Source organism: Patiria miniata, unplaced genomic scaffold (genome assembly GCF_015706575.1).
Source record: "Patiria miniata isolate m_02_andy unplaced genomic scaffold, ASM1570657v1 HiC_scaffold_13, whole genome shotgun sequence".
Taxonomy (NCBI): domain Eukaryota; kingdom Metazoa; phylum Echinodermata; class Asteroidea; order Valvatida; family Asterinidae; genus Patiria; species Patiria miniata.
The window spans coordinates 13,263,216-13,286,232 of record NW_024037051.1 but is presented as its reverse complement, the minus strand read 5'-3'; the positions used below and the strand labels follow the sequence as shown (position 1 = coordinate 13,286,232).

General features: G+C 39.5%; 1 protein-coding gene across 2 annotated transcripts; it reads left to right on the top strand.

Annotated features, from left to right (window-relative positions):
* Positions 1-729: 729 nt before the first annotated feature.
* Positions 730-19,224, top strand: LOC119721344 (protein NLRC5-like). 2 transcript variants are annotated; one of them, XM_038191379.1, is made up of 6 exons: positions 730-1,130; positions 10,133-10,451; positions 10,989-11,163; positions 11,540-11,633; positions 11,965-12,249; positions 12,995-19,224. In XM_038191379.1, exons 2-6 carry the CDS (start codon positions 10,177-10,179, stop codon positions 18,757-18,759), a joined length of 6,594 nt encoding a protein of 2,197 aa, XP_038047307.1. In that variant the 5' UTR covers positions 730-1,130; positions 10,133-10,176; the 3' UTR covers positions 18,760-19,224. The 2 variants fall into 2 exon arrangements, with proteins under 2 accessions (XP_038047307.1, XP_038047306.1); XM_038191378.1 differs by lacking the exon at positions 730-1,130 and adding an exon at positions 5,345-5,747.
* Positions 19,225-23,017: the final 3,793 nt, after the last annotated feature.

Sequence of the window (23,017 nt, the reverse complement as noted above, 5' to 3'; positions counted from 1 at the left end):
AAAGTTATATCTAAGCCAATTGACTACGACAGACGCAGGCGCGGTTCTATGAGGGGGGGGGGGGAGGCAACATTTTGTGTAGTCCTCCCCCCATAAAAAAAAAATCATTTCATAAAAAAATGGCAGTAGCAACATGTTAGAAGGTGACGTCACGTGCCAACGTTCTCGCCCTAAATAAAGAGTCGTGAGAAGGGGCCATTTGTATTCTGTTAGTTAATATAGTGTGCTTAATTCTAGGATTTCATGGCGCTCCCCATTAAAAATATGATACGAGCCCCCTCCCCCCCCCCCCCCCCCCCAGTTCCACGTGTACTCAAACAAACACCTAATTGTCCAGCCATATGCATCATTCACAAGCGCTCGGATGGGGTTGGGCTTCTGTTGAACACGAATCACAGCACGGTGGGCAGAATTTATGGGGTATAGGGCTCTACGCGGTAGTTTGAAGTATGTGGCAAATGAACAGAGTTTAAGGTTCAAGTTTGTGTGCAGCTTCTACCCCCAGGCAAAGTAGCAGAGCCCCGCCACATGCGCAGTTCATGTTTGGCAAGTCTCCAAACAACGTATATTTCTGGCCCGATGTCATGCCCTTATTAGGGAAAACTCCTATTGATATTCAAATGCATGTGAAATGCAGGCGAAAGAAATTGATTTATCGAGCGCGTCGGGGGAGGGACCTGTGATACATGTTCAGGCATTTGGGGCTTTCAGTCAGCGCGCAGTGTGCTCGATAATGAGGCACACAGCGAAGTTTTATTTGCAGCGAGTTGTACGGTCTCGGACCTTCGAGAATTCACGAGGTTTCGCGAGCGTTCGGCAGTGCCCCTGGAAGATCGACGAGAAACCCGTTTTCGCGGCAGTGTTGGGCCAACATGGAGGGGTGAGTTTTGCTTTGCAAAAAAATATATTAGAGCTCGTAGAACCATTTAGCAAGTCACATTGGAGATTCTCTCGCCCGGGGAAGCTTGCCATGAATGCGTAGGATCCGCAAAATCTACCGGTGTTCCAATTGCAAAGGAATGGAGAGACACAAACGTTAATTTTTCTCAGGATAAAGTCAACGTTGATGGGGACCAACCTCTGAAGGATTCGGGACTCGTTGGGGAGGGCTGACAACGCGCAAATACAAGGTACGTGACGCATCACACTTCAAGTGTCATATTTCACCAAGACAGTACACTCAACCAAAAAAGAAATTTTCAAAATTTCTCAAAAACTACTGGGCACATCTTGCTCACATTACAACTGATCAGTACGAACATTTCCTTAGCAATCCAGTCATACTCTTTGTTTGGCCCAAAACAGTGATAATGTGTACAAAATTATGCAATTTATGACAAATGGTACCAAAAAAAGTTGCACTTTTGTACATCTGCAAGGTGAGTGTAAACCACTACTTGCACGTATACAAAAGTGAAACTGTTTTCGATAATCATCTGTAATAAATTGCAAAAATTCGTACACATTATCACTGTTTTCGGTCAAACAAAGAGTATTGCTGATTGCTAAGGAATGTCTGTACTGATTAGTCCTTATTTTAGCGAGAGGTGCTAAGTAATTTTTGAGTTAGAAAAAAAAAGTATTGGAAGGGGGACTTTCTTTTTTGGTTGAGTTTATGTGACTCATAGTTTCATGGTTCATACTTCCTTTTACTAAGTGTAAGACTATAATACATTAATTTTCTTCAAGAATACTTGAATATCATTAATGTGCAGGGTGAGTAAAAAAAAAACCCGAAACCCAAATGTCGGGACTATTGTTTTATTGAAGTTCTGCATGAAGCATTTTTAAAATCTAGGACATAAAAGCCAAATTCATGAGTTTTCTTTTCAGTACAAACATCTTTCAAATCACTTATGTACTTTTCAAGTTACGGAATTTTAAACACAACCACCCGTTTTAAAGTTCTGTCCACGTATCACAAAAAGGTGTGCATTCCTTTAGCAAAACGAAAACAATTCATACACATCCCTATATAATTTGTTTTCGTTTTGCTAAAAGAATGCTGAACTTTTTTTGTAATCCGTTGACAGAACCTTAAAACGGTGGTTGTGTTTAAAATTATAAATGTAACTTGAAAAGTACGTAAGTGATTCAAATGATTCTTGTACTGAAAGTGCTGCATGCAGAATTTCACTAAAACAATGGTCCCAACATTTGCGGTTTTTTTTATTCACCCTGTATTATGGTCATACACTTAGTAAATGGATGTATGAAACTATAAGAGTCACATACTTTCTTGGTGACATTGGGCATTTATCCAAATCTGAGAGTACCATGAAGTCAAATATCATAGCCACAGTTTTGGATATGCAACAAGGGCTGCCGATTTTGCACGGCCGAGCGATATGAAAAAAATATCTTTGTATTTTACCACCTCCTGAATTTCGAAGATGTTAGTTTTGTATTGATATTTGGTACAATCGCTGTATATTTACAAAGAAAGATGATAGAAATATTTTTGAGTACGTACAGAACAAATGTTCCGGGTAGGCTGCTTTTCTCATGTCTCGTTTTGAAACGCAGAACCTGTACGGTTTTGTTTGCCAATTGCAGAATAGAATGTCTGTCCCGTTAATCCATTTTTCAATGTTTTTCTGCTATTTGTCTCGTTTATGCTTCTATCAGCGTCCTTTTTAAAACTTCTAGCTCATAGCCCTGGTGAAAAAAATACTGATATTGCTCAATCCGTTCATAAAATATCACCATTTAAACGCGATGACCCTAAAACCTGTTTCTTTTACAATAAAAGCAATATACTGTGTATTCTGAATGTTTGGAAAAAAATGACACAGAATACTTGTTTCAACAACTGTCAACAACTGTAGTATATACAATATCTTCATTAACACCTTGCTTAGGCAAATAATATGATTTATAAAATCCACTTTTTTGAAAAGATGTGCCTTCTAAATGACTTTTTTTAATATCTTTAACTTTTATACCGAGGTTTTATCGAAGGTGATGTTTGAAGACAATTGCGACGACGATTCTTGAAATCGCATTTTTGACGAAAGAGGATAGGGTCATTGTGTTCAAATGGTTATATTCTTTGAACGGATTGAGCAACCTATCCATGTTCACGGGCCACTGTCAAATGACATGTTTCCGCCTCTGTCGCTCTACACAATACATGTCTGTCCCGTTAATCCATTTTTCAATGTTTTTCTGCTATTTCTATCGTTTTTGCTTCTATCAGCGTCCTTTTTAAAACTTCTAGCCCATAGCCCTGCACCACTCTGTACACCCGGCTACAATTGAGACCAATTTTTTTTTTTCAACAACACGATTTCAGAGGTTTGCCCAACATTCATTGTAGATAACCGTGAATGAGAGTACTTGTAACCATACTTGAATTAAGCCTACATAACTCTAGATTCCATTTCAATATAGACTAAAACAAATACCGATAGCTTTACATCGGAATTGATTAATGCACTTTCAAATGGCGTAAAATGGCTGAATTGTTGATATCCGATAAAAACAAATGTTTGCTCACCCCATCAAATCCCTCCCTAAGTTTCAGCTCATGGTCAGGATACTGCTCTCGAAATATATTATTTCGTACGTCACTGAGAGTTAACTTGGTGAGTTTGGTTGAGGGCCAGTGCCGTTGATCCCGATGTGAAACCAAAATCTCCGAAATGTTGTTGAAACGACTTAAACGACGTAAAATCACTTATTTACGGGGGAGAAATCTAGCAAAAAAAATGTTGTTTGTGAAAGATTTCAACCTGAATCATTTGTTTCAGTGTTGCATTTTTCAGATTACGGTGTGGAAATATTATGCCATGTCAATCAAGTTGGATTTTTCATCTTTTAATGCACTGATTCTGGCAATCTTTGAAGTCTTTAAGTCACTGACTTCTAAGTTATTTTGAGTTGCATTTAGAAGTTGTTTTGGGTATGCTCAGTATAATGCAATGATAAAAGTATAGTATGTTGTTTTTATCTCCAAATGTTTTTCAACATTTTGATTTATTGAAAGATGAGTTATCGCTTTCAATAAATTTGTCATTATTCAACTCTTTTAAAATTATAGATGAGTATTTTAGCCAACACGTTAAAAATCCTATCCCCTTAAATACTCAAATTGAAACTTGAACAGTCATGTTCAATGTGTTTGTATACTTTATTTCTTAGAGAGGCACCAAATATATAGCACCAAAAATAATAATGACTGTAAAGACAATTTCATAATCTACTTTTTGATGAAACAAATACTGATATTGCTCAATCCGTTCATAAAATATCACCATTTAAACGCGATGACCCTAAAACCTGTTTCTTTTACAATAAAAGCAATATACTGTGTATTCTGAATGTTTGAGAAAAAAATGACACAAAATACTTGTTTCAACAACTGTCAACAACTGTAGTATATACAATATCTTCATTAACACCTTGCTTAGGCAAATAATATGATTTATAAAATCCACTTTTTTGAAAAGATGTGCCTTCTAAATGACTTTTTTTAATATCTTTAACTTTTATACCGAGGTTTTATCGAAGGTGATGTTTGAAGACAATTGCGACGACGATTCTTGAAATCGCATTTTTGACGAAAGAGGATAGGGTCATTGTGTTCAAATGGTTATATTCTTTGAACAGATTGAGCAACCTATCCATGTTCACGGGCCACTGTCAAATGACATGTTTCCGCCTCTGTCGCTCTACACAATACATGCAATAAAGCGCATTTATTATGAACCAGATTAAATGGCCATTATTGCCATTGGCGCTCCAATGGGTCGTGTAGCAAGAAAAAGAAAACACTTGTTGCAATTTGTTAATTCAATTTACTTAATCCTGAAAATTGTATTTCTCAATAACGATATTAAAAAACAACACTTTCACATTTAAATATATACTCAACCTGACAATTAATGTGAACTTTAACAATGAAACTTACTTTGATAATTTTGGTAATTTACGTTCAACTGGACATTAAACAGCCGTATGTAATGCAAGATCGCGTGACCGTAATACACGCGCAAATTAATCGGAAAGCAGCAAGCTTGCCGCGCCTGACACTTATTCACGACTGATTGGCAGATTACACTCATTTTTTGGACCAAATCATCCATAAATATTGGCAAATTATTGCTAAGTGTCATGTATCAGTGTTTTAAGTTGACGATGGTGATGCTCGTGGGGCCATATTCACGACAATGTTGCCAGTGAATGAGCAAAAGAGGGCCTGTGCCGACATCGACGTCAGATTGACGGCCACGTTGTCATTGCAGTCGGACTCACGGGGCACAACTTGACACTTGCACTTGCAGCGCAAACCCTGTACGGCACAGTCGCGATCGCCGTCGAAGCCTGTGGTTGGCTGTGGACCCGGATTGTCATCGACCGGTGAGTGCTCGCAGTGAAGTGTCGTCTGCGGAACGTCGGCTGAAGCCGGGATCAACCACGTTGTGGAGGGCAGCGGACATTGTCTCTTTCTGCTTGTCAGAGGCATCTCGTCAGTAGTGCTTGATGGAGGCTTCGTTTCGGTGACCGGACAATGTCATGATGGTGCGGCTGTCCAACCCTGCCTCATTCAGCTCTGTAATTGCCGAAGCTCTGATGCAGTGGTTGGTGTAGGTCAAACTCAACTCGGCCTCTTTGGAGATGTCCTTCATCATGATACCGATTTTGTTCTTGCCAAGCGATGGTTTGTAGTACCATGGATGTGCTTCTGTGAGGAGGACTTGTCAGGTGGCGATGGATGGCAGCCCTCATTCCTCTTAGCGACTGTGGTGAGTAGGCTGTTCCAACTTTTTTTTGTTTTGCCTCAGCGTGGAATCGACGCAGAAGTGAGGCCAACTCAATCACATCGAGACCTTCGAAATATGGACTTTCATCAACACTCTGACACCAATCTTTCAATTAAATAAACATTTATCAAATTAAGTATCAAAAACTGGAAATATGTACAGTACAATCCTTTGGTACACAAGTTACATAGAATACGGGCGCCTACATTCTTTTTTTTATATTAATCTTTTGGCAGTTTTGTATTTTTTTAAATTATTTGTTGCGAATAATTTTCCGAGGTTATGCTTAGGCCCTACTAGACGTTGGCATACATGCCTTCACACTTGTGAAAATTCAAATACAGATTAAACTTGGCCTAACTTTTTTTAAAGCTTTAATAAGCAGCTTTAGAATTGCTGCAATATTTTTGAATTGTAATCTTGGGGCAATCCTAATAGGCCTACATGCTTTAACATTTTGGATAAAAAATTCAAATAATGTTTTTTTCCTCATAAAATAGCCTCTAGTTTCGCTTATTTTATTTGAGAATGATGAGCCTATTCAAGCATCAACGTGTTTTGAAAGGTTTATATATGCATACAATTGTGTCTTTTTTAACAACTCCAATCATTTGAACAAATTAAAATAAAATAATGGCTTGATAGCTTTGCCACTTGTATTTTAAAAAAATGTCAAAAAAATACCCGCAAATAATAAATATGCCCTTACCAAATACCTAAGCAATAAAGTAAAAACAAAAAACAAAAACTCCCAGACCTACCTTGCAAGATTTTCACACCACATGTTGCAATATAAGAGGTGCTCTTCTTATTCGTTTGACCTTCCAATGCTGAAAGCTGTGCATCAGTCAGGTGGTCAAATCTAGCACTTTCAGGTAAATTTTCTTCATCTTTTTCTTTATTTTCTGCTTCTTGACTCTCTATTTCATTCATTGCCATCAAATCGTCCTCAGTGATATCGTCGAATTCAAAACCAAGGTCAAAATCTGCAAGTGTTGAAATAAATTGTGAAAATGTGTTTATTTAAAAAATTGATTAATAAAAAGCAGACAATATTTTCACATGAACTTTTCAGGCTTGGTTAAGAGGTTTGCATTTATCGCTCTTTTTCAATGGTCTTAAATTACAATTTATTTGAAAATGGTTTTAAATTTAATTATTTTCTTACCCCAAATTCCCTGAACTCCAAAACCCACCTTTTTCGGGGATCTTCTTTCACAAAAGTAAATAACTCTCGAAATTATGACGCCTCAACAAAAACAGCACGGAGAAAGCAGACGATATTTCTACATCAACTTTTTCAGGCTTTGCCAAGAAGATAATATGTATTAATCCATCTTGTATTGTTTTAAATTACAACTCATTTAAAAATTGTTTTAAACATGATTATTCTCTTACCCCCAATGTCCCTGAGCTTCATAACCCACCCACCTTTGGGGCATTAATTTAGCTTCTTTGATTAAAATAGCTAGTTTTCGAAATTGTGACATCACTCCAAGTGCGGAATGATGTGCAACTGACGCGAAGTGGGAATAATGTGCAGGGGCCACCTTTGTTGCTAGTGGTCTTAAACACTTCTAGCCTCGTCTTTATCATCCGTTTAAGACCGGCATGTGACTGGCTTTAGACCAGTAGGAATGCGTAAACTGTCTTAGGTATTTATGAATCTGGCTTTAAGTGTATCTATGTTTGGTTTGGACAAGGCAGAAAAACCATACACTGATCATTTATTGAAAATGTGGGGTATGAGGCAATGGAGCGAAACAGAAAATGACCGTTTGTGACAGACCTTTGGCTGTTTATCTCAACGTATCTCGAGAACCCAATGTCAGAGCACACTGGGGTAGCGGTGTTGTAAAGGGGATTAAGTTTTCGTTCCATTCATATAAGACTTGATTTCATTGAATAAGAAACCAGTGATCTTTTTAGGTCAAAGTTTTCCCCAATGACAGGATTTCTTGCAGAGGTCAGTTGTCTGAGCGCACGTGGCCAGCGCGTTGCATGTGGTATGCAAACCGTACGGACTATTGGACAAGCTGTGGAGCTGTCTCGCACACATTAATCTTTTGCGCGTTTGGGCCCCAAACTTTTCATTATGTAAAGCAGGCACGGATCCGGGTATTTTCGGTAAATTAACACGTAATGCAGTGGACACAAGAAATATGTAAACGAAATTTCAGCTTTCTCCGTCACGTAAACATATGAAATGTTTCTTGTTGCAATTGTGTTCGCTATGGCAGCAGAATTTCAAACCTTGGATGTCAGTCGTAATGCAATAAAGACGCAGGTCGTCCAACCTGGGCAGGCTATAGGGCGATAATAAAATGCATAAAATATGGCCCCTGAACATGCACACAAATAGTCTTGAAATATCGCCGAAAATAAAGTCACACCTTTTCGAGCATTTTAACTGTTTATTTCGTTGAAGATATTTATTATAATGGAAAGAACAAATTGGGGACCCGGTCTTCAATGCGTGATGATGACCGAGTTGTGTGATGGCCTTCGGCTCGGTCCGTTAATAGCGCGACCATCACCAAACCCGGTCATTATCACTCAGTGAAGACCGGGTCTTCGTAGTGTTATTCCCTAAATCAAATGCCAATAACCCTCCTCAGGCAGGTCCCAATGGAAAATTAGCGCGAGAATGGACGAACATTTTATTTTCGTTTATTTACTCACCACAAAAATGTGGACTCCATGATTGATCCCTGGGGTACAAATTCAATGATCCTGCAACATCCTATACAGAAACGAAAATATGTATTGATTGAGCCACTTCTCATATAGTGCATTATGAAATGAAAACGTGTATTCGGGGCAGGTGCATACTTTATGAGGAAATGAAAATAAATATTTTCCTTTTTTTTTTAAACAAACAAAGCTTTGTTGTGTGCCGAGAAGTTCATTTCATTCCCTCGGTGTTTATATTTGAAGAGGACGAGTAAGAGTGTCATGAAAAACTATTGATAAGATTCGCTGTTTTTTCTTTCACATGGTAAATTGTTATGCCCTTGTACAGAGCACCCTACTCGCGTGCGCAGACATTTTGTAATAAAGTAATTCACAAAGTGACAACCATCATAAGCGTCAGTCAGTCAACGCGACAGTTTAGCAAGTCAGATGAATGTGATGAACCGTATGCTTCCTTAACTGATCAAAATTCAGCGGAAGGAAATCATAGACTTGTTGACAGTCAGTCAGTGACATAGCTCCATGTAACCAGTAGGCCTACTTCAAAATCAGGTGCCCAGTCTAATTCACGAGTGACAATCAGTAATTGAGAAAGTTTACGAAATCTGATTCACGAGTAACTGCGGATGTTTACACCATCTTCGAGGTAATAGATTTAGCTCGAGAATACTTTTTGTTTCATTGAGATTGCTTTTGTAAATCCAAAGATATGTTGGAATAACGGCAAAGCCACGAAGCCCATTTTGTGCCTTTTTATGTGAAGCGAAAAAATCAGTATAGTCCTAGTCTAAAACCAAATCACTTTACTGTTAGTGATTTGAACATTTTTAAGCAGAGTGTGCAATATTTATCTATATTTAATTCAACTCTTTCATTGAAGTTTTGATGAAGTGAACGTGTCTGTACTATTAAATTGTTTCAACATAAAAACACAACCCTATATTGTCCAGACTTGTATTCGAGTCATGAAACATCAAGTCCAAGTCCAAGTCCGAGTCACATTTCTCGAGTCCAAGTCCGAGTCCCGAGACCTCCAGGTCGAGTCCGAGTCCGAGTCACGAGTCACAAAGTTCGAGTCCAAGTCCGAGTCACGAGTCACCTCTAACATTATATTGGAAAAACGTACATTTTATGGAATTCAGAGATTCAGAGTCACCTTTGATATATCATTGGAAATACGTACATTTCAGGTCCTGTAAATTTCCATTTTCCCCAAAGCTTTTCTCTGGAATTTTCTCTGAAAAGGAGGAGTTCGTTTGCAAGAACAGTTATAAAGGCAATTCAGACAAACTGGTATTGGCCTAACTTATGCATTTAAAGTTCAGGTGTTTCAAATATCTTTTGATAGACTTCTATGTATGTGTGCGTGTGCAGTGCGGTAATTTCCGTCGAGTCACAAGTCAGTTCGAGTCCAAGTCCGAGTCCGTAGACCCGAGTCCGAGTCCGAGTCGTAAGTCAAAGTGACTCGAGTCCGAGTCCGAGCCACTAAAAATGTGACTCGAGTCGGACTCGAGTCCGAGTTTATATGCACCATTATTTTCAGTTTTTTTCTTATTAGTCTTTTCTTCTAAATGCTTTTGGAATAATTGTTCAGAGATCATGCCAAATGTGTTAATAATTCCAGTATTTCAAAATTATGATTACCTACGTGTGTACGGTTATTCTACTTGCAGACTAGTTGATCCTCATCATCTGACGCCCGACTTCAATCGCAAAGATGCAGGAAAACAGCCCTGGTCGGCGGGGTAAAGCTAGGATCTTAACCGAGGAGTACAACCACTCACTCGGCAAACTCATCGGCACGAAGAGGAGGGTTAAGCCAAGTCGTAAGGCGGCATTCATGGCCGCCTTTCCTGTTAAAGCCTCGCCAAGACTCCATTCTGATGAAGAGGGAGCATCCGTCCAGTCACGGAGAGATGCGTCAGTTAACCATTCTGAGCACGGCGAAACTTCGACAACAGAAGAAACAATCAGTAAAGCTGGAGTGAAGAGGTATTGCTCTCAAAATCTAAATGGACCAACTTTCTACTACATTCCTATCATACATGATATTTTTCTCCTGACGTATCAGGAGTAGTGGTTTTCAACACAGACCAAATAGAAATTCTTACCTGAATTCATTTTCATATTTTGTTTTTAATAAATTCGCATTTACATCTTTGTGTTTAACCTCATTTGGTTGACCAGTTCCAAGTAGGTTTCAATCTGTATCTCAAGCCCATTGCCAATTTGAATAAACAAAATACAATAAAGCAATTATGACCATTTATAATTATAACTATTCCTAAGTGTAGATTTGATTCTTATTTCTCCCATCCAAATCAACTCCATGTAGGCCTAAAACTAAGCAACCTTTTTTATTCGAGGTGAATATCTGACTTCGTTTCCTTGTAAACAACCGGCGGAAGAAACAATAATTAACAATAGAAACGCAGCAAAAATGAGCTGAATTAAAACAAAAAAAACAATTGTCAGAGTCTTGTAGCTTCATCGCAGTCACGAGATTTTTTTTGTATTTTCAATTTGCAGTCCCGTCGATGTGAGACAGAAGTTGCAGGTTTTTGTCCGAGGTCTCCTCTTACCAAAGACACTTTGCCTGCAAGTGGATCCAGAGACACCGGTATCTGATTTAAAGGCCTTGGTTGAAAGAGAGAGTGGCATCCAGCCTGAAAATCAACACCTTTACATCGGGAGAAACTTTCAGGTGCTGCTTCTATTATTACCATATCTATATTACTTTTTAAAAATTAAATTTATCTAAGACTTTAATGCAAATTCAATAACAATATCCCCAACTTTTTTTAATTGCATTACTTCAGTTTAAAAACTTTTGACGGAAGGCAGGATGAAAATGTAGGGGAATTTAGAGAGTGATTTTCCCTTTAAGTGTTATACTGCATCCTATGTGATTGTGACATGAGTATTAAAAACGGGTAAATTTCTGGCCAAAAAATAGTAAGACCTTCGGGTCCTCTGATACTGTTACGATTTGGAAATTTCATGCCAGTCCAATGGGTAAGCAGTGTGCCACAGTTTTGTCTCTAGAAATAACATGGAATTTCGTTAAAATTGGTTTGCAGCTTTGTGACCTACTCTCCATTCGCGACCATGGGATACAACAAGACCAGAACATCAAACTTCGCGCTGGCGGCTTGCTAGGCGGTGGACTATTAGGTAACTATATTGGGGCAAAAGGCCGCCTCAAAAATCAGTATTGGACTTTTCAAACGTGACTTATAAATGTCGCCCCAATTTCGGCATCACCCCTTTTGCAAATTTCTGTAAACAATATCTTAATCTGTAGAAACGGCGCCTATTGAAATCAGAGAGTGGGGTTTATTTTCTTTTAAAATGTGTGCATGTGTATGAAAGTACCCGGCTACATAAACATGATCAGTCTGATAATGATTAACCTCACCCTTGAGTGAAGAGGAGTCCACTTTCGTGTTAAGCTCCTAAAGTCGCCCTGCGATGGTTGACCATTTTATTTGATTTTGCATTCCAGAAGAGGAGCCGTCGAGAAACATATACTTCTTAAACTTGTCACGCGAGCTTGGACCACACTGGGAGAAACTTGCCATCCATTTGAGATTCTCGGTCAGTGAACTCGACACATTCATAAAAAACTACCCGCAAAACTCAGAACAGCAGAGCTTCCGGATGTTAGATACCTGGTGGAAGAAACAGGACAACCCCGCCGACGCTCCTGAGAAGCTGAGAGGCGCTCTGAAAGCAATCGACCGTGCAGACTTAGCATTGCAAACACCAGATATAAGAGCTAACCGAAAAGGTCAGTGTATTGTTTATTATTTTATGTGTTACGTAAACAAAGAATTGACTGGAATAGGGTTTGAACCTGCAACTCCGGATTACAGTTCCGGTGCTCTACCAACTGAGATATTCAGCAAATTGTCAGCTATCACATTAGATAACACAACTTGAGACAACAATCGCGTTGGTCTGATCGTGGTTTGTATTTTGTTATTACTTTTTGGCTGGATTGCATCCACACATTTATGAGCGTCCACGACCAAGTTCTGAATGAAAATCTTATTTGTCATTGCAGATTATGAGGTCGTGGCTGCAAATTCAGCTACAAAATAAAGAAAACACATAGCTACTGTCCGAACGCGTTTACTCTTCGCCAACTTATTGCATAAGGCCGCGTGAACTCATTGTTCGTGCTTCGTTTGTACATACAGTGTATGTATATTCATAGCTTGTGGTTTGAGTAGTGGCTAAACAGATGAATCGATGAATTCTTTACTAACACTGGCGCACATATTGGTATGGAGAATCCAATGTTCTAACTTCCCGATTAAAACATTTAAGCACTCAAGTTAGCATGCCGGTTGTATATGATGTCTGCTTATGGTCTGAACAGATGGTCTGAACAGATTGTGGTGGTTGCCTTTGGCACGGTTTGAAATCGACAAGAATTTGGAGTTGTCATTTTAAATGTAGGGACGTTTTTACTCATCTGCGATAGCTAATTACATAGCTGTTTCCCATATTGATGTCGTTTCACTATACAGACGTTGCAGAAACTTCTTTCGAGGTAAAACTGTGTGCAAGAGAATTGGCAGCGCATTACCGGGAGACGATGAAAGTGACGACACATCCTACAGAGAGACACCTGTCCAGAGAGATGGAAGACATCTACGTTAAACCACTGCTACTGCACGAGACCAACATACCCACTCCCGTCTCCACATCACAGACAAAGATGCAGTTAGAAACAGGCAGCCAATCGATGCACTCCAAAGCTTCGAAAAGAGGAACTTCCGATCCCCTTAGATCACAAGCTTATATGGACAAAGGGATTCCAGTCCAAAAAATTCCCCTTGACTCCTATGAAGACATGCTTAAGCTCAAAGGAAATCGATTATTAGTCATAGCTGAAGCGGGTTTAGGGAAAACAACACTTCTTAAAAAGATCGCATACGATTGGGCTGATCTAAAAACGGGGGATCAAACTGAAAAACAACAACAACCTGAGCGCACATCAGTCCTAGGTAGGTACGAGCTTGTCTTTGTGGTCGAGGTCAATCAAATGGGTGAGACATTTGACATCATAGACGCCATTTTCTCTCAAATAATTACAGACAGGAAACTAAGGGAGAGATTTGAAGGCCTAGAAAAATACATCATTGAAAATCCAGAGCGCGTATTAATTCTTTTGGATGGCGCTGATGAGATTTCTTTTCAAAGATTAAAAGTTGCACAGTGCAAAAGCGGAATCAGCTTGAACGATGTAGTTTCGTTTAAAACACTCAAGTCGTGCAAGGTTATAGTTACTAGCCGACAGAAGACGGCAAATGAACAGCTGTTGAGTATGCATGAACACTTCACCAAAATTAACATTGTCGGTTTTGACGAGGAATACAGGGCAAAATATGCGAGGAAATACTTGACAAATTTTAAAACAGATGATCAAAACCGTTTTCTAGCCAGGGTGAACGGATCCGAAACTCTTCGTAGTTTAGCAGAGATACCTCTATTTTTGTGGCTGATGTGCCACACATGGGCACATGAAGATAAATTGCCTGATCAAATAACTAGCCTTTTTCAGGATAACATGCATCTGCTTTATCAGCATAAGACCAGTAAAGAGACAGAGAAGCAAGTTTCTGACACCCAAACAGATGTCTCAAAACTTGGTATGATAGCTCTTGAGGGTCTGTTAGATCCAAATGGGGAGATGCTTCATTTCAGTGAGGATAAGATCGATTCAAAGGACCTACATATTTTTAAGAAAGGTTCTGATGTTGGCTTGTTGTCAAAAAGAAAAATATTTCGACGTCTTGAGACAGTTTCTTACTTTTCGTTCCTGCACAAGACTTTCCAGGAATACTGTGCGGCGGCATTTCTAGTAGATTTGTCAAGGACTGACGAAAGCACCTTTGACCAATACTTGTCTCGTATATTGCACGGTGATGTGGAAACATTGGAATACGTTCTGATATTCTGCTGTGGGCTGGACAAGATCGTCGCCGAGAAGATCTTAAGGCGCATTGAAGAACTCCTGAGGGGAAATAAAATGAACAAGTCCTTGCATAAAATTCTGATGTTACTCCTATTTGAGGCTCAGTCAGAGTCACTTGTGAAATGCTTTGTTGAGACTGGAAAGGTTGACTTTCCATATGAACTCCGAGGTGAAGTTCTCGTGGCTACGCATTATTTCTTTGAAGTCGGGTCCAAACATAAAACTCTGCACAACGTAGACATAGAAATAGTTAGTGCTGCATGTTTAGGTTTGGCTGATTTCATACTTTTAGAAAATATAATGACACACATACAATGTAAGCCGTCGCTGATACTTGAACTCACAAGAATCAGCTTGGATAGCTTTGTGGATAACTCGACAGAAACGCTAAGATACTTAAAGACTTTACATATACGTTACTGTGATTGGAACCTTGTAAAATTGTTTGAGGTGTTATCAAAAAACAACACACAAATAATGTTATTAGGAACAAGTGGCACCATTTCGCTTGATACAGTGTCTAAACAAAACATTGAAATACTTCCATGCCTGCAACAACTTGTTGTTTTCGACAGTGGTCTGACAAAGAGTGACATCGAACCATTATTTATTCTCCTTTCAGCAGCAGGCAGCATAAATACAGTTGTTTTGACAGAAACCGATCTACACGGTTTGCAGCCTATTGAGGTAACTGCTGTTCCTTCGCTGTCTTCACTACATCTCTATGAGTGTGGTCTGACACACAATGACATCGAGCCACTCTTCTCTCTTCTGTCAGCAGCAGGCAGCATAGAGACACTTGTTCTGAGAGGGAACAATCTACACAATTTGCAGCCAATAAACGTAGCAGTTGTTCCCTCTCTTTCTGTGCTACATCTCGGTCAGTGTGGTCTGACAAAAACTGACATTAACGCATTGTTTTCTCTCCTTTCAGCAGTAGGCAGCGTGAAGAAATGTATTCTGATGGCAAACAATTTACATGGTTTGCAGCCTGCAAAGTTCACAGCTGTTTCCTCCCTGACTGAACTACATCTTCATGAATGTAATCTTACAAAAAGTGATATTGAGTCGCTCTTTTTTCTCTTGTCAGCGGCAGGCAGTATAAAAGGACTTTTTCTGAAAGGGAACAATCTACACGGCTTGAAGTCTGATAATATAACTAATGTTCCTTCTCTGTCCGCACTACAACTCGATCAGTGTGGTCTGGCAAAAAGTGACATCGAGTCCCTTTTTTCGCTCCTGTCAGCTTCAGGCAGCATAAAGACACTTTTTCTGAACGGAGACAATCTGCAAGGTTTGCGGCCTGTGAATGCAAAAGCTGTTCCCTCCCTGACTACAATACGACTCCATCAGTGTGGTCTAACAAATACTGACATTGAGGCACTCTTCTCTCTCCTGTCAGCGGCAGGCAGCATAAAGACACTTTTTCTGAGCGAAAACGGTATACACGGTTTGCGGCCTATGAATGTATCAGCTGTTTCCTCCCTGTCTGAAATACACTTCGAAAAGTGCGGTCTGACAAACACTGATATTGATCCAATTTTGTCTCTACTAAAAGCAGCAGGCAGCATAAAGAAATGTATTCTGACAGCAAACAATTTACACGGTTTGCAGACAGAAAAAAACACAGCTGTTCCCTCCCTGACTGAACTACACCTACATGAATGTAATCTTACTGAAAGTGATATAGCGCCGCTTTTTGTGCTACTTTCAGCAGCAGGCAGCATAAGGACGGTTGCTTTGACAGAAAACAATCTACACGGTTTGCAGCCTACAAAGGTAACTGCTGTTCCTTCTCTGTCTTCACTACATCTATATGAGTGTGGCCTGACACACACAGACATTGAGCCCCTTTTTTCTCTTCTGTCTGCGGCAGGCAGCATAAAGAAACTTGTTCTGATTGGAAACAAACTACACGGTTTGCGGCCTATGCATGTAACAGCTGTTCTCTCCCTATCTGTGCTACAAGTTGAACATTGTGGTCTGACAAACACTGACATTGATCCATTTTTCTCTCTCCTTACAGAAGTAGGCAGCATAAAGAAATGTATTCTGGTAGCAAACAATTTACATGGTTTGCAGCCTGCAGAGATCACAGCTGTTCCCTCCCTGACTGCACTTCAACTCAATGAATGTAATCTGACAAAAAGTGACATTGAACCACTTTTTATTCTGCTTTCAGCAGCAGGCAGCATAAAGTCAGTTACTTTGACAGAAAACAATCTGCACGGTTTGCAGCCTATTGGGGTAACTGCCGTTCCTTCTCTGTCCTCACTTCATCTCTATGAGTCTGGTCTGACACACAGTGACATTGAGCCACTTTTCTCTCTTCTTTCATCAGCAGGCAGCGTAAATACACTTTTTCTGAGAGGAAACAATCTACAAGGTTTGCGGCCTATGCATGTAACAGCTATTCCCTCCCTGTCTGTGCTACAAGTTGAACAGTGTGGTCTGACAAGCACTGACATTGATCCATTTTTCTCTCTCCTCACAGCAGTAGGCAGCATAAAAGAATGCATTCTGCTAGCAAACAATTTACACGGTTTGCAGGTTGCAAAGATCGCAGCTGTTCCCTCCCTTAGAATAATACAACTATACGAATGTAATCTGACAAAAAGTGATATTGATCCCCTTTTTATTCTCCTTTCAGCAGCAGGAAGCATTAAGACAGTTACTTTGTCAGGAAACAATATACACGGTTTGCAGCCTATTGAGGTAACTGCTGTTCCTTCTCTGTCTTCACTACATCTCTATGAGTGTGGTCTTACACACAAAGACATTAAGTCACTTTTCTCTCTCGTGGCCGCGGCAGGCAGCATAAAGACACTTTTTCTGAGAGGAAACAATCTACACCGTTTACGGCTTATGAATGTAACAGCTGTTCCCTCCCTGTCTGTGCTACAAGTCGAACAGTGTGGTCTGACAAACACTGACATTGATCAGTTCTTTTCTCTCCTTTCAGCGGTAGGCAGCGTAAAGAAATGTATTCTGATAGCAAACAATTTACATGGTTTGCAACCTTCAAAGGTCACAGCTGTTCCCTCTCTGACTGAACTACAACTACATGAATGTTATCTTACAAAAAGTGACATTGAGCCCCTGTGTATTCTCATTTCATCAGCAGGCAGCATAAAGACAATCGCTCTGACAGGAAGCAATCTACAGGGTTTGCAATCCATTAAGGTAACTGCTGTTCCTTCGCTATCTGTACTACAACTCGATCAGTGTGGTCTGGCAAACTCTGACATTGATCCATTTTTTTCTGTACTTACATCAGCTGGTAGCATAAAGAAATGCGTTTTGCTAGCAAACAACCTACACGGTTTGAAGCCTTCAAAAATCACAGCTGTTTCCTCCCTGACTGAACTTCAACTACATGAATGTTATCTGACAAAAAGTGACATTGATCCACTATTTATTCTCCTTTCAGCAGCAGGCAGCATAAAGTCAGTAACTTTGACAGGAAACAATCTACACGGTTTGCAGCCCATTAAGGTAACTGCTGTTCCCTCGCTGTCTTCACTACATATCTATGAGTGTTGTCTGACACAAAGTGACATTGAGTCACTTTTCTCGCTTGTTTCATCAGCAGGCAGCATAAAGAAACTATTTCTGAGAGGGAACAATCTACACGGTTTGCAGCCTATCCATGTAACAGCTGTTCTCTCCCTGTCTTATCTACAACTACAACAGTGTGGTCTGACAAACACTGACATTGATCCATTGTTTTCTCTCCTTTCAGCCGTAGGCAGCGTAAAGAAGTGTATTCTGATAGCAAACAATTTACACGGTTTGCAGCCTTCAAAGATCACAGCTGTTCCCTCCCTGACTGAACTACAACTACAGGAATGTAATCTGACAGCAAGCGATATTGAACCGCTTTTTGTTCTCCTTTCAGCAGCAGGCAACATAATGAAGGTTGCTTTGACTGGTAATAATCTACACGGTTTGCAGCCTATTGAGGTGAACGCTGTGCCCTTCCTGTCTGAACTATATCTCTATAAATGTGGTCTGACAAACGCTGACATTGAGCCACTTTTCTCTCTTCTTTCATCAGCAGGCAACACAAAGAGAGTTGTTCTGAAAGGCAACAATTTCCACGGTTTGTCGCAAGTCAGCATCCACCCTCTTCCCTCTCTTCGCACACTGGATTTATCTGAGTGTGGTCTACAAAACAGTGATATCGGGGAAGTGTTTCGTTTATTGTCATCTCTCGGTCATGTGGTTGAATTCCATTTAAATGACAACAGTTTTCAAAGTAACGCATTTGAGGCATTGGCTTTTGTTCCTTCGTTGGAGTTGGTTTTCCCCTAAGGGTTCATCGATCATTGAACGTACAGATTTTATTACAAAGAAGACTATATTTCATAAGCAACATATGGCATTCACTAATACCATTAGTGCAACACTTATGGCTCACAGCCAAATGATACACCTGAGCGAGGACACAACTCCGTGGCATGCCACTCCAACACAATGCCCAACAGACAACCAATCAGAATCTACCAACACAAGCACTTCCAATCCTAACACAACCTGCTTAAGGACCAGCATCTCCAGCTCTCCTCAGTCTCATGACGATGACTAAAGCAGGCTAGTCGAAGCGTTGAGACCAAAGACAAGTTCTTTTAGAACTTAAGGCAGGATTGTTCTTATTAGAACTAAAACTACTTAGTGAAAGTTGATAATAAACAGGACGAGATCTTTTCAGAACTAAATATCTACTGGGCAGTACCGTAGTTATTACCACATGTTGTTACCACAAACCAAAACGATACTAATACTCCACCATACAAAGCCTAAAATATGACATTTCTGTCCTCATTTCTAACAACTAAAATGAAACAACCAGTACCTTTCCTTTCTTGTCACTAAAATTGCCATGGGTTCTCATATTTGAAATCTGTGTTTGTCTGATTCCCTGGATTAATTTTGCCCAAAAAATAGTAAGAACTGCAACTACCCAAACTAAAGTTGTTCTATAACCAAATATTTGGGTTATAATTTCTGCTAAATTTAACCAAAACATGTGGTCACACAAGACTAAATTTAATTTGGTCTTGTATAACTACAACTTTCGGTTGAATTTAACACAAATTCTAGCCCAAACGATTCGTCACCGTCACCACGAAGTGACACTAACATCCAAAAATCAATATTTTACGATTTCGATTTTTTTCCTGATTTGTGATTAATTACACATAATCTATCACCTCAAGAAGTTACTAAACACATAGTTAATTAGTTTTGTCAAAACATCAATTAACATTAATGAACGTTTGCAACTTAATAGGTCAAAACCGGAAAATGCGTTTTCACGAAGTGTACTTTGTCAAAACATCAATTAACATTAATGAACGTTTGCAACTTAATAGGTCAAAACCGGAACATGCGTTTTCACGAAGTGTACTTTACCATTCTTTTGCATGTAAACTACCTGCACACTAAGGCGGATCCAGAAAAAAATTGGTTTCGTATTTTTTGGGGGGGGGGGGCATGGCCCCCTTTGCCCCCCCCCCTGGATCCGCCCTTGCCTGCACACTACGCGTCAAAAACGGGTTTTGCGTTTTCACAAAGTAACACAAATGTCACGTGATACGCGCGACTCACATCTGGCGTCATCACGAAGTAGCGCTAACCCAAAAGCTAATACACATGGTTAGCGTCACTTCGTGAAAACTCGAACAGCGAGTATTCTGATTTTAGAGTTTTTACAAAGTGACCTTAAGGTTGATTAGTTGATAACTCATTAATATTATTTGTTTGCAATACAAATCATACATAAACGTGACATTCAAGATCCCAGCTTTCAGACAATGTAAAAATACGACTAATACGATGTTCAGATCACCGTTTCAAAACATCACCAACTTAAATCGCTTGTATCTCGAAACACACATTTTCCACTTCGCGGGGGTTAAGGTCACTTCGTGGTGTCGGTGAAGAATTAAAACCTACTGGGGCAAATGAGGAATGTCCCATGTTTTGAGTAATCATTGCCTGAAGTTGTATGAACTAGACAAACCATGTCAAAATCAATATGTTTTCTTCTAATTTTTGAGTAGTCACGGTATCCAAGATTCACACTCAGCATTTTTTCACACTCCCAAAAGTTGGAAACTGAAGAAAGTTTTCAACTGCCGTGGGCGGCGCGAATTCGACACATTTATTTTTTTCAAAACCGTTTTTTTCTTTTCAATATGAGGTTGGAGAATTTAGGCGGGACACTGTTGAAGTTCCTGTGGCATATCTTTGGCATAATTTAAGTTCAAAAATAATTTATGCTTCAAAAATTAGGTATCAATGAAAGCCAATGATTGGCGCTTTAACAGGATGTACGTAACTTGAACAGTCAATGGTGGGGTTTATTCCTCATTTACGATATGGCACGTCACAATTGGTTACAGAAAAACCCAGTTTTGGGTAGTTGCAGTTTTCACCCTCTCTTGGGTTAAAATAACCCAGCCAATTCGCAATGTACCGAGGACCCTTAATGCTGCCTTTCTTGGTATCTATTTCTTTCAAAATTTCGGGACATTTCTTTGGAAAATTTGTGACCGAAAGCTTTCCAAAGACTTGGACTCAAGCCTTTGCGTTAATGTTATCCCCATCAGAAAGGAAAGAATATATCCAATTACTGACTTCCCTGCTTACAATGGCAAAAAGTGTATTGAAAATTATTGAAAGTATACAAGATAATGGACAGTGGAAATAGAGATGTACATTCCTTCTGTTCATGCTTAAGATGTGTTTACATGTTAATAATTTGTATTGTATAAAGTTGTTAAAACAAAACCAAAAAAAATCATATATGAGACCTAATGTATAAAGGGCTCTTATTCGCTGAATTTGATTGTACCTACGTGTCACCTGAAATAATACAATCGATAACATTAATTAAAGTCATGTTGAAAATGCCAACATTCTAGAGCCAAATCGTTTGTTAATTCCGATATTATATTTTGTGTTATCTATGTATGAAAACGCCGTTTAAATCTAAGGAAGAAATTACTTGTTTGTAGAAAATGGATTTTAAACTTTGACACCTGCATGTTTAGAACAGATAAAACACCTATCCGATTTAAGAATTAACAAAAAGTCAGTTGTTATACTCATTTGCAAATGAAAAGATATTGTTGTAAGTATGCAAGACTGTCATTACTTGTGGCTATTATCAAATGAAAAATTGGATTTTCATTAGTTCCCTATGTTATATTATTCAGCGCATGAGAGTATTGCTACGACGCCATTTTCGGGTAGAAAAGTGAGCATCTCGTAAACTGTTGCGAAATTTTGTATTTTTTTTCACTTGCTTCAACCCTATCATTCAGGATTGAAGAAAATGTAATTTATGTTTTTGTACAATCCTTTTGTACCAAAATATATACATACAATTCGAATATGGCTCACTCTCGAATATGGCTAACAAAATGAGTAATAAGTAAAAAATAGTTGAGAAAGCGTATTATCGGTTACGGAATTTTGAACAGAAACACCGTTTTAAAGTTCTGTCCACGGATTACACAAAAAAGATGAATGTTCTTTCAGCAAAAAAGGAAAACAATTCACAAAGGTTTTGCTAAAAGAATACTCGATCCGTGGACAGAATATTCAAACGGTGTTTGTGTTAAAAAAATTCCGTAACTTGACAAGTGCATGAATGATTTAATAATTCTTTTACTAAAAGATAGCTTATGAATTCGGCTTTCATATCCTACATTTTGAAAGTGCCATATGCAGAACTTCATTCAAAAATCGTCCGACCGTTTGAGTTTCCTTCTTTTTTTTTACTCACCCTGTAAGGGCCAAAAGCCCCCCCCCCCTCAACATTTTCCGTTATAGCCTCTAAAAAAATGTTTTCGCGACCCGAGCTGTTATGACTGTTTAGCCTTGAGCTTTGAGCATCTTTTGATATCAAAAACATAAAAATTTGACCACGGGTTGCCGCGTAGCGAAAAATTTTCCGGCGCTACGCGCCGTGAAAACTGAATTTTCGCATATACGTCGTGTACACAGAGCAGAATTGCCATTCGTACAAATGAATAATTAATTAGCCATAATTCCAAAACCCTTTGACCTATAGTCATGAAAATTCTTGGGTATGTTTAAGAAGAGTTGCTCTATGCATGTGCCGAGTTTCAAAAATTTTCGTCACTCGATGGCCGAGATCTTAGGGGGGGCGGAACCGCCCCCCCCCCGCCCCCCCCCCCCCCCGGCCCCCCCCCCCCGGCCCCCCCCGGCCCCCCCCCCCCCCCCCCCCCCCCCCCCCCCCCGGCTGAGAGATGGTCAAAATAACCCGGCTCCTTTAGGGTTAAAGTGACTCTCCAGGAAATTAATCTGAGGTCGGATTACATAGGGGATACGTACCGTCGTGCTGAAAGTTACCTTCAATTTTAAGTTTGTGCATTTAATATCTACCTTGAAGTTTGAGTGGCGAGAACAAATCAGGGTATTATTGTGCCATCTGGTTGTTTTATTTCTAAAGACGAAAAACCAATTACGATAAAAAGGTTTGTCAAAACAATATCTCGTAGTTTGACGATTTTATAAAGGCCCAGTAAACAAATTAAGA